Source organism: Cyprinus carpio, chromosome B4, assembly GCF_018340385.1.
Source record: "Cyprinus carpio isolate SPL01 chromosome B4, ASM1834038v1, whole genome shotgun sequence".
NCBI lineage: Eukaryota > Metazoa > Chordata > Actinopteri > Cypriniformes > Cyprinidae > Cyprinus > Cyprinus carpio.
The window spans coordinates 21954223-21967280 of record NC_056600.1 but is presented as its reverse complement, the minus strand read 5'-3'; the positions used below and the strand labels follow the sequence as shown (position 1 = coordinate 21967280).

General features: G+C 36.2%; 1 protein-coding gene across 5 annotated transcripts in view; it reads right to left on the bottom strand.

Moving 5' to 3' along the window:
* LOC109106290 (PHD finger protein 21B-like) overlaps positions 1-13058 on the bottom strand; it is a 58241-nt gene that overhangs the window by 18316 nt on the left and 26867 nt on the right. For 4 of the 5 annotated variants that reach the window (XM_042722383.1, XM_042722387.1, XM_042722388.1 and 1 more), the window contains exon 2: positions 5276-5497. In XM_042722383.1, coding sequence (XP_042578317.1) covers positions 5276-5497 — 222 coding nt within the window. The remainder of the gene's footprint in view (positions 1-5275; positions 5498-13058) is intronic. The other variant, XM_042722385.1, reaches the window with a different exon arrangement.

Here is a 13058-nt window from a genome sequence, read left to right as displayed (position 1 = left end):
AAATGGTCTCTCAGTTTGGTTCACTAGGCAACACAATCATGGGGAAGACTGCTGATCTGACAGTTGTCCAGAAGACAATCATTGACACCCTTCACAAGGAGGGTAAGCCACAAACATTCATTGCCAAAGAAGCTGGCTGTTCACAGAGTGCTGTATCCAAGCATGTTAACAATGTTGAGTGGAAGGAAAAAGTGTGGAAGAAAAAGATGCACAACCAACTGAGCAAAATTGATTCAAGAATTTGAGTGAACTTCACAAGGAATGGACTAAGGCTGGGGTCAAGGCATCAAGAGCCACCACACACAGACATGTCAAAGAATTTGTCTACAGTTGTCTTATTCCTCTTGTTAAGCCACTCCTGAACCACAGACAATCTCAGAGGCGTCTTACCTGGGCTAAGGAAAATAATAACTGCACTGTTGCCCAGTGGTTTAAAGTCCTCTTTTCAGATGAGAGCCAGTTTTGTAGAAGCTTGGGCTATGAGGAGAAGCTCATAGCCCAAGTTGCTTGAAGTCCAGTGTTAAGTTTCCACAGTCTGTGATGATTTGGGGTTCAATGTCATCTGCTGGTGTTGGTCCATTGTGTTTTTTGAAAACCAAAGTCACTGCACCCGTTTACCAAGAAATTTTGGAGCACTTCATGCTTCCTTCTGCTGACCAGCTTTTTGAAGATGCTGATTTCATTTTTCAAGCAGGATTTGGCACCTTCCCACACTGCCAAAAGCACCAAATGTTGGTTAAATGACCATGGTGTTGGTGTGCTTGACTGGCCAGCAAACTCACCAGACCTGAACCCCATAGAGAATCTATGGGGAACTGTCAAGAGAAAAATGAGAAACAAGCGACAAAATGCAGATGAGCTGAAGGCCACTGTCAAAGAAACCTGGACTTCCATACCACCTCAGCAGTGCCACAAACTGATCACCTCCATGCCACGCCGAATTGAGGGAGTAATTAACGCAAAAGGAGCCCCTACCAAGTATTGAGTACATGTACAGTAAATGAACATACTTTCCAGAAGGCCAACAATTTTTTTTATTGGTCTTATGAAGTATTCTAATTTGTTAAGATAGTGAATTGGTCAAAATCATCACAATTAAAAGAACCAAAGACTTAAACTACTTCAGTCTGTGTGCACTGAATTTATTTAGTACACGAGTTTCACAATTTGAATTGAATTACTGAAATAAATGAACTTTTCCACGAGATTCTAATTTATTGAGATGCACCTGTAATTCATTAAATATGTACACAATATTCTTTACCTTGACAATAATGATAAAGATTAACATTTACATGTATTCATTTAGCAGATGCTTTTATCCAAAGCGACCTGAAAATGAGGAATACAGCAAGTGATTCATCTTAAGGGGGCGATAAAATGAGAAGTGCTCACAAACATTGACCAGAATAATAGAAATTAGAACAGGGAGGGAAATAACTCTGTCTTACTCTGTCAGGCTTTAAGAGCACCTAATATATATGCACACAAATGAACATGAACAAGTGATTTTATGCTATTTTTCGAGTCACAAAATTGTATGTTTCAACAATGGTAATTAAATCTATTCAACTGATTCCTGGAAACCAACATCAAGAATTTCCACTCGAAATAAGTCTCTTTTGTTTGGCATTGACATCTCTGGGAAACAGCAGAGAAATGCTTCTGACTGCTGCCTAACAAAAGTAAAGACATCTGCAGAAAGAACAGTGAGGGGGAGGTTGTAAATAAGCAGACAGAAGAACGACCTTTCTGAAAGATGTGCTGCTGGACTCCATTTTTATGGACTCGGTAAATAATGAACCCAATCTCTGAGCTCAATCTGTTGCCTAACATTTCTTGCTTTCCCTCGGAATTGAACCCTTAACCTTGATATTTGATAATGAACATGCACTACTGTTTGGTCTACAGGAAATCCTGGCTGGTTTCATCTGTTCAAACTGTACATAATTTGATCTATCATTCTAGATCTAACATCCAACCATAGATATTTGACTAAATACTTTTGCCATCTAATTCTTCATTTTCACAAGCTATTTTATCTTTTTAACATTCTAACATTTACAAATATTACAGCAATAATAAAACTTTTTTTACATCCCCTGCTTGCTTTTTATATCCAGTTCTACAAAGTTTTTTTTTCAATAAAAAATAAATAAATTCTTTACAAATTTGTTTTACATTTACTGTATACTTATCTAATCTATTTCATCCTTTAAAAAAGGTATATTATTCAAAAGACTCTCAACAATTATGCTACAGCAAATTTAAATATATGTCAGGAGTGCACATGAAAACGTGCAACAGTCCTAACCTTTGCTGTTCACTGGCAATGTGCAAGTTCAATCATATAAACTTTGGTAAAGATGTTGCTAATTCTTAAAAACTTTGGATGGATGTTTTATCCTTGTTGTTTTTGTAGCTTGTAAAACTGATTCATATGGTACATGTGTGCTGAAATGATGCTGTTAGTATGTGCATCCACACCGGACCACAATCCACTTATTATCCGGCTCCAAATGACTGGCCAGGTGGTCTGAGTCCCAACAACCCCACCCCCACCCCCCACCCCCTGTATTCATCAACAAAACAAAAAGGCTGTGACTGGTTCTCCTCCTCCAGTCTGATGGGTGTTTTAGAGTTTGAATCAGTGGGCAGCTGGGAGAGCTGAAAACAGCTTCACTCTCCCAAACAATACAGCCATAAAAGGCAGTAAAACAATCCCAGCGTTCCAGCATGAAGGAGGGGGAAGGGAGAGAGTAGGGGGAGGAAGAGTGAAAGAAGCATTGGAGGGGGTGGCTACTCATGCGAATAAAGAGTCTTTTCTGTTGGGAAGGTCTTTGCTATTATTTATGATGACCTGTACCAGGACACATTCCAACCAGAGCAGACAATATTTTTCTTCTGATATAAACAACGAGGCAACGGGTGATTGTAAAATAGGTTGGAACATCGTACCTGTTCACCCAAACAATGAAAATATTGTTTTGTTTACTGAAGTTTGTGAACAGATTACTTCAGCGTTCCTATGGTTGACTGTTTTTAGAAGTGTGAGCAGCAAAAGTTCAATGTGTCGCAATACTGCACTTTGAGTGTGTCCAGTGTTGTATGTTCTCTAAGCAAATAAATCACTGAAAATATATAGACTTTTTTGTTTGTAGAAGTTTGTGGACAAACATATGATTAATGTTTTGTTGGCTGAGCATAATACAACCAACAACAAAAGGCAAGACAGTACTGTGAGTAAGTGAGTGAAGAACAATACTCGTATTACAGTCATACCTTTGGGTTCACAAAGGCTGCAATTTTCAAAAACACACGCCAAACATCTTCCCAAACTTGTTATGAGAAGTGTTTAATAACCCGTTTTCCAAAAAAGAGAGCCATGTATAAGTAAACCATATATTGTTGAGACTGTGTGCTTATTGTCTTCATGTTTAATCAAAGTGTTTCTCTTTACTTTTAATTAAGCTACAGTGATAGCTCAATGTCTTCATTCATATAAGGGATCTCCTGGAACATCAGGAGATACATTATTTAAAAAAAAAAAAGATACATTATTTATTGGATTTTTTTTGGAATTTCTGCATGAAGGGACCTTCCAGCTTCCAGTATGAATGAAATTTTACTTATTTTGCACTCAATAATGCTCACACTGACCTATTTAAGGTAAAAATAGTAAAAATAAAATTTCTCTCGAAAGAAATTTGAAATAAATATGAGAGAATCAAAATGATCCTACTTTTGGACGAAAAGGGATGTTTAGAAGATGACTCCGAGAAGTGTACAGGAATTTTTTTTCTCAGTGGATGTACAAGATGCTCACATTTCATATTTAAGACATGGATGCCTGACTTCCTTACAAAAAATAAGAAATTGTAGTCGTATAAGCCTAGTTCATAATAATATATTATTTTATAACAAAACATTAATGCCTTTTCCCACTGAACATGAAAATTCAGCGCGAATGTTCGGCACAATGATACTTTTAAATCGAAACAATAGCTCCCTATGGGGCTTAATCACACTCGGTGCAAACATTCACGGTGGGAAAAAGTGGGGATTCTTTTATTCGTCCCATGTGTCGATTTTTTTACCCATCACTCCGAGATGAAATGGGCCATCCAATTAGTTTTGAGCTAAGATCACATGCCCGGAGCAGCAGCTCTTGCACAAAAAGGCGAGTGTTGGCGCTGTTTCGAAAACCAGTGTAAACAAACACAAAAGAAGAGTAGGCTATTCCGATAGTGGCTGCCGAGTTCTTGTTATCATTGGTATCTGAGAACAGATTTATTCTTAATATAATTTCTATTAATTCTCCACTGAATGATGTGATCTGGAGAGCACTGTCTGTTTTTGTGACAAATGACAAGCAGTGTAGCATTTTTAAGCATATAAACATTACATTATAGAATCAAAATCAACTACAGATCACAATCGGAAGTTATTACAAGCACTGGATGATGGTTTAAAGTGGGTTATAAGCAAATACTTTAATAATTATATACATTTTCAAGTGTAGCTTGATTGTACCTCTAATTATATTTTAGGATGTATTCTTGTAAACATTATAGATATTCTTGTGTAAAACCAAACTTTATTTATCTTAATTTAATGCTGTATATTGAACAGCAGACGATGTTAAATCCATATAAGAAATCCATATCTGGGGAAAAATGCATTGTTAATTGGCGCCACCTAACGTGCAGGATTGAATTAGCAGAAGGTGATCAATCGTTTCAGCGCGAGGTGTGAAAGCACCGTTTGTTGGCGATTCGCCTCGCTTTTTCGCATCACGATCAGACTGAAACGGCCTTTAGACCTTTCTTATGGTTTATAGTTATAGGCCCCTCCATATTAACAGATCACCTGCAGTTTTCCATAAAATAAAAGTTTTCTGTAAAGTATTATTATTAAAAATAATAAATAGCCCTAGTGTGTGGACAGATGAATGACCAACACACAAAACACAAAAGTGCAATTTTGAAAAGTCATAGCTCCACTTTCAGTTGTGTCAAATTACATATGTCATCTACTCTGACTTAAGTGCACACTTAACACAATGGGACAGAACTGACCAATACAGAGAAGGCCACATGGCTGAATGTATCATTTGTCACTGCATGATGCTGTGCATTACTATAATAATTTTGTGAGGTGGAGGGTCTGTTCCTGTTTCACGCTAAAGTATTTCAGAACACTGTAGTATATATGTGTGGATGGATTTATTGTACCTGTGGCTGGCTGATGTTAATATAGTGTTGTGAAGTTGTACCTGTGAGCGGCTGATGTGCTGTCCGGCGGGTGTTTGGAGGTTGATGGGGGATGTCTGGAGCGTCTCAGAACTCAACGCCTTTTGTCCATTAATGTGTGCCGTCACCATGGAAACGGGAGTCTTTGCTGGCACCACTGAGATGGCGATGCTCTGGCTGGGCGGCTTGATGAGGGCGAGGGGTTTGGCGGCTGTCCCCACAGGACAACTTCTGACGGCGAGCTTCTGTCGCACAAAACACACAAACAGCAGCATGTCATTAACCCTGAAAACACTGATAACCTATAGACCTCTGCACTGGATTAAAACTTTAATGGTAGTTTTCTTTTTGAACCAGCGCCATTCACATCAGTTGTGTACAGGCATGTTAATTACCATGAATAATCAAAGTATTCGCCCAATTTCCAGTACACAGCAGCTCGTACATAAAGAAGAGATGAATTATAAAATGCGAGGCTGCCTTGATTCTTGTTCATGCTCTTGCATCAGCTCAAGTTCAGGGACTCGGATTTAAGTGTGCACTTTAATGCGAGTGTGTTTATTTGTTGTTCAAAGTCTTCTTCCATTTCCTCTCATTTACCGTGGGAAATAATACAGCAGAAGATCAAACAGTCTTTAAAGGCAGAAAGTAGAGCAGCATTCAATTTCATGTGTGTGTTGTGTAGAGTCGAGCACACTGCAAACAAAATTCTTAATCAGTGTTTTTGTTGTTTGCCAGTAAAAACAACCCTAAAACAAGATAAATTCACATTTTAATTGGAAATTGAGATATTAATATAGATATTAAGACTCTTTTTAGAGAATATATGATGTCATTTTTGTTAACCCTTCATACATAAACTTCATATATGTGCTATTTTCAAATTATCTTGAAGTTAATTCAATAGCTTTGCTACACAATAAAATGTATTTTGCTTTTTAGGAGTTCTAGGAATCAAGTACAAGCTTTAAGCATAAATCATAAACTAAAGTTCTTTAAGGTTTATCCTTACAACAAAGAAATACATATATTATAATAATTAATGTTAATGCTTCAAAAATGTGTAAATTTTATAAATATGCAAAATATTATTTATTACAATTTTAAGATATATTTTCTGAAAAATTTGACCATCTTACATAATTCCACTTTCAGTAAATGTATCTTGTTTTGACGATACTTAAATATTTTACTGGAAAACAAGACTAAATCGATTTTTGACAGCGTGGATTATACAATCTGACGGTGCATGAGAAAAGTGTCATCATCGCCCCACACACAGAAAGCCTCTTTTGCTCCGATCAGCACAGTTCACACTATAAGCGCTCTGAATATTTCATATTCCATTCCTGTTCTCATTTCTGAACTGCTTTTATGGTTTTCTTAGGACTGTGAGGGGGAAGGGAGCATGAGAAAGGGAGAGACACGTCTTTCATATTCATCTTTTCATATTCAGAGGCCGTCTATCTGTAAAGGAGCATTTTCAATATGCTCTTCACATGTGAGCACCTACAGCCAATAAACCCTGACTGACACGTATATTCATAAATGTATATTCGGTTTATGACTCTGAAGAATCACATTACTTCTGCAGTGTGATGTGTTTGGATAAGATACACCATCAAGATTTTTTTCAGTCACAGTCAAAGCTGCAAAACTGAAGGAAAGATAGTTTGCACTCAAACTTACAATTACCCGTGACCCAGCGATGACCATGTTAATAAGGAATAAGGTGCAAGAGATATAAGGGAGAGGATGGACTATAGAGAGATCAGCAGATCTCCACAGAAAATAAATTCTTTATTTGTTTTACAAAACCCACTAAAATCTGCACATTGAACAAATGTTAATGCAGTAGAAACACATCAGGGTGCACAGCATTGTCACTAGGTTGTTATATCAAAAAAATAAAAATTTGGAATATGTGCGTCGTTCAAGTATTTTGAATAGTTTTGGTGCTGAAATTTTTTTTAATGCATTGCTTTTGATGCAAATATTTCTATAATATAATAATTTTATTATTAATATTATATGAATTTAAATTTTTTTGTTTCATGTTTGTTACAAACAAATCCGATTTTTCAAATGATAATATCTTCATTATCTTTTAGCATGAGTAGTTTGACTGGGAAAAGCAGGGGTGGCCCGTGGGCGATATGACCAAAATCTTGTATCACGGTATGAGTCATTTTATATCACGATAACGATATATATATCACAATATAGTTATTTTTTATTTTAATAAGGTTTTAATGATATTAAAATCTTTGATACACTGTTATACACTGTTAAACATGCACTTTCTCTCACAACTGTTTACGTTCCCTTAAGACTTAAATGACTGTGTTTATGAGGATACTTGCAAAGCCGGGCATTTGGATGCATATATCGTTCAAGACCAATAAAACGGCAAAAATGCTCACAAGCTCTATTATCAGCTGATGTGCGGCTTACGCACTCCTCTCACACAGAAACAGAGACAGCGCGCGCACATACTGTAGCTCTGTAGTTTGTGTTTCAACAGCCTAAAATCAGTTGTTTTAAACTGCAGTGCTTAAAAACGCGTGCAAACATGCAGTTTTCGTGACCACGCACACAGCAACGTGACGTGAGCGTTGGGCTGCACGATTATGACAAAAATCATAATTGTTGATTATTCCCTTTAAATTGTAATTCCGATTATTATACGATTATCACAATTTACATAGAAAAATATGGCATGCAGTTGCATCAAACAATGGCATAAACATTATTCAATGAAAATAAGCTGAAAACAGTCTAACTGAAAAACTTACGCACAGAATAACATAAGTGGACTTTGAATGATTAATTGCCGCTTTGAACGATTACGTAATTGTGGCATTCATAATTGTAATCACGAATAGAAATTCGATTAATTGTGCAGCCCTACGTGAGCGTGCATGCTGTTTTTCATGTTTCTGCCTGCATCCCCTTGTAATGCATGTAAGACTGCCGTCATTCAAACGATGCAAAAGTATTGCCATAAATAATGTATTTTGCGGCACCAAGAAATAAACGATAATATGAAATGATAGACTTTTAATTTAATTTCGTCCATCCGATATATCGTCATATCGCCCAGCCCTAGTGAAAAGTATTTTACAATTTCTATCACCAGTTTTGCATTGAGTTTCTTATTATTGCTGGATATGATGGGAATGATCTAAAGTTAAACATTCACCAATAAGGACAGGCAATAGAGCTTTGTAAACTCTTCCCCTTATTTATGACAAAGAAACAGCAAAGGTGCAGCAAAAGTAATTTAAAATCACTGCAAATGCTCACTAGCGTAGTGTGAACAGAGATATTCTTTGTATGTTATTCATTAATTCCCTCACAATGCACGAGGTGAGCGCTATTGTTTCTGAGGATCAATGTAATCCACAGGAAACCTCACAACCGGCATCTGGACACAACCTTTCCCTGCTGCCTCATTCACCTTAAGACACCGCGGATTGTTTCAAAGGTCACCATATGAACCAGAACCAAATCCCCCCCCTCCCCCCCCACTCTCAAAAGCACAAGGAACATGGATAAGAACCATTTTATGCATGATCCAACAGTATAAAATGGCCTTTTTATGAAGCAAATGATGCTTTCTTATTAACGTGTTTCATATGTCAAAAACGGTGGTATGATGTTGTGTTTGGAACTGTAGTTGTCAAGTTAGTCAATGAAATTACCACCAATACAACCAACACAACACAAAAACACTGCTATCAAAAGGATATATTATTAAATATTTCAAATAGTCATATAAAATTAAGTGTATCTAAATACCACAAAGATGCCTGTGAATCATTTATCAGTGAATCATTTTTGGAATCTGTTCATGTAAATCTAAACAAACTGATTCACTCATATGAATCAGACTTCACATATGATAGAGAGTTTGCAAACCATTGAGGCATTTTGTCACGCTATACTGCAGCATTTAAAAAAAGAGTCCATTACACTATTTTTAAGAACAGCTGAACTACTCTCACGCTTCTGGCTGACGTTATTAGACAAATGAGCAACATCACCTCCTGAAGGCAAATCTGGAGGAGATAAGTTAAATGTCTCAATCCATTCGTTAAATACAGTTACCATGTTTGACCTAACAACTCACAATATTCCTTCACATAGTAGTGTGATGGGTATATGTATATAATGTATGATATTTTATATACAAGGGCTATTTTACAGTATGTTCAGCAGCATTGAGTTGACAGGGGTTGGCTGACGGTCTGACATATACACACATTAAAGACTTTTACAGCAATATAATGAAGCGCTCGGACCTCTCTTGCCTCAGGCTAAACAAATAAGCCATGGCTCTCATGTCAACACTGAGCTTCCAGTTTCATTGTTCCTGATGAATAGAAACGAAAAGAAATGTTCTCAGATATTAAACACGTTTAAGGGAGTCACTTTAACACTCTTTTCTTTGCCAGCATCATGATTCCTGTCAGAAAACATACATATTAATCAATATCCCACCGTGCTTCAAAAATTGCAATGATTTGATCTTCTAATATCAACTCAAAACTCTTAAGACATCAATGGTTTCTGTGTAAAGACCTTCAGGTTTTATGGTCAAAACAGTCCTGGTCTGGTTAACAGAACCCTGTTAGTGGAAAGGGGCTTAATTTGCCATCAAACTCTTTTTGCAGAAGATCAAGCTCCATGCTTTATAGAGCTAGAGAGCTGTAGAAGATGTAGAGTAGGTTCCATCCAAATGACCTGAGCACCTCCTTCTCTCACATGGTGATCCCACTGGAGAATGGGATAATCCGGGTCGGTCTCATGCTGTGTGATTTGGCCTCAACACTAGCACCCTTCTGCCAAACAACAGACCATGAGCCAATCCTCCACTCTCTGTGATGATAAGACTGTGTGGACATCAATCAGCACATCAGAATACACAAACCCCTCGGTAAGAGCTTTAAGATGCTTTCTCATTTTTGCTCAGGGCCTTCAAGCCATGACTATCGCATTAAATCTGGTCCACACTGCAGCTTATTCTAACCAAGAACCGCCCACTTGGACAGAAAATAAAACTGAACCACAGTTCACTGTTTTTTATGTTGTGGTGAAGATAAATCGGCACCATAATAATACACAGATATACATTAGTGACACAAAACAGTTTGTGTCAAAGAATATCTGTTCAATTATTGAAAATTTTACACATTAAACGTATGAGAGAAACCGAAGCTGTTTCGAAACTGCAACTAAATTTCAAGCTAGGTGAATAAATAATGACCCAAAAGCTTATCAGAATCTAGCATGTTTTATATTATTAGTAGCAGAATTAGCCTTCTAGTAGAATCATTATCTTTTCAGTATTATTGTTCATTTTTAAATCATTTTTAGCATCTGAAGCACTACTACCATCTCATAAGTTCTGTTAATATGTTAATGTCTTTTAGACCACATCACATAGAATGCGTATCTTTGTTAAAAGCTGTGGATTTTATTAAGAAAAGATTATATTAATTTGAAATGTACCAGACCATTCATATATCAAGGTTTGCATGGAGGGTTGCAGAGATAAAGAATAATTCAGATGAAGTGGAAGCTACTGGTCTCATCTAATAAACAACAACCAAACCTTGTCATGTGACTGTCTACAAAAAAACAAAACTGGATCCTGACTCCCAATTTCCCACAACTAACAGTTGTGTCTACTACCGATTTAGGCCCTTCAACAGTTGACAGCAGCCACTGACATCCATAGTATGGAAAAAAAAATACTATGGAAGTAAATGGCTTCTATTAACTATTTGGTTAACTATATTGTTCAAAATATCTTCTTTTGTGTTCAGCAGAAAAAAGAAACTCATACAGGTTTGGAACAAGTGGAGGGTGAGTAAATCATGACAGTTATATTTTTGTTTATAATATCACTTTAACATGACATAAGAACATATTCAATAAACAAATCAGTCTTTCAACTGCCTCCATTTCAATGATCTGAAATACCAAAAACTAATTTCTTTCATCATGTCTGATGAAAGCACAGCTCTCTTTAGTTTCTCAGCACAATGAAAGTCAGTATTGTACTGTATTCAGAAACTGATCATTTTCTTGCTTTAATAAAGCTGAAGATCAATATTCAGACAGCTGCCTATGCTTCTGCATTCTGCCTGTGAGATTCAACACGGCACTTCATCTCACAGTGAATCACTATTTCATTACACGCACACAAATGAAATGCCATATGTGAGCTCCAACAGCATCTATGACTGCTGGAGAAATCATTCTTTACTGAACTATCGCAGGCGTTCGCGTGTGAATGTGACGAGTGAAACTACATCTTGTTTGTTTTATTGTGTGTGGTGGAGCACATCAGCCTGAGTTCAATTCAGTTTGACTCTTCTGTTTGCTGTATAACAAACGGCTTGCATCATTTCCAGTGTCATTTTCCAGATGAAAATGTGCCATACTCTCAACATTCCCTCAATGGTTGCTAACATTTATTTCCACTAGAAGGGTACATGAAATCTTGATTGGATTTCTCTCCTAGGAAAACTGTCTTTTACATTGTGAGGGGGGAAAATGGTTCAACATAATGATTCTTTCACATTTCTAGATCGATCCACATAAAAAAATAATAACTGGAATTTTATTTATTAATAATTCTGGTAATAACACAAGGTGCATTTGAAGTAATGCATATACCATGAAAAGTGAAGAGGAAAAAGGTTAAATAAACCACTTTCTGCTTTATGAACAATTTCACGTTTTATAAAAAGAATAAATATATTTACACAGGACTCTCACAATGTCTAACACAATCATCTTATCATTCTCTCTTTGAATGATGAGTGATGAGTTTATATCCCACACTTTTTTCCTCACAATTTTTTTTCCTCACAACTTGCAATTGTTGAGTTGTTATAAAGTTCAATCTAGGAAATATAAATTTACATTTGCAAGAAAAAAAAAGTCAGAATTGTGAGATAAAATATGTAAATGTTATGTAAAATGTTATAGGTTTAAATAATTCTGACATCCAAAGGCACAACAATAAATTTTTTCTCTTATTCCATGGATTTTACCACCGCTTGTTACCAGTGTTTTTCTGCCACCATGCAGCATGCGCAGCTGCAAGTGACGTAACTGTGATGTCTACTCCAAATTGGTCTAGGGCTGAATGATTTTGGAAAAGAATCTAATTGCGATTTTTTTGACCAATATTGTGTTTGCGATTTAATTTGCGATTATTTTTTAAAGCTCTTTATGTTCTGCATTTTTCAACAAAGTCAAGCTAAAAATCATTGTATAGTATGACCAACACAATATAATTTAGATTAAACAGATATTTTCTTTTCTGTAGGCCAGGCCTATGTTACGATGAAATTAGGTGATGCATGAATTGATATGAATGACATTTTTATTAAACTACAATCATAGTAGTATTTTGACTGATTTGTTGAACTTCCAACCTTGTAAGCATGTAATAATTATGACAACATAAAGCACTTACAAATAAGTCTGGTGTAAACATTAATATGAAAGTCAGTAACAAATCACACAAACTAAAGTAGATTGGAGAAATATAAAAACAAATCTGTTGCTTCACCACACTACTTTAGGTAATTAAATGTCACTGTAATAAACATATGTAAACATGTGGACTGCACTTTTTAAACACTGTCTGTTAACTTTAGAACAGTGGTTCTCAAACTTTTTTGGTCTCGTCAAATAATTTCACTAAATTTTCATTAATGCGTTTTTAATTTAAAAAACCTACAGGGAAAAAACACCTGCATCACTTGAAACATTGAAAAATAGCAT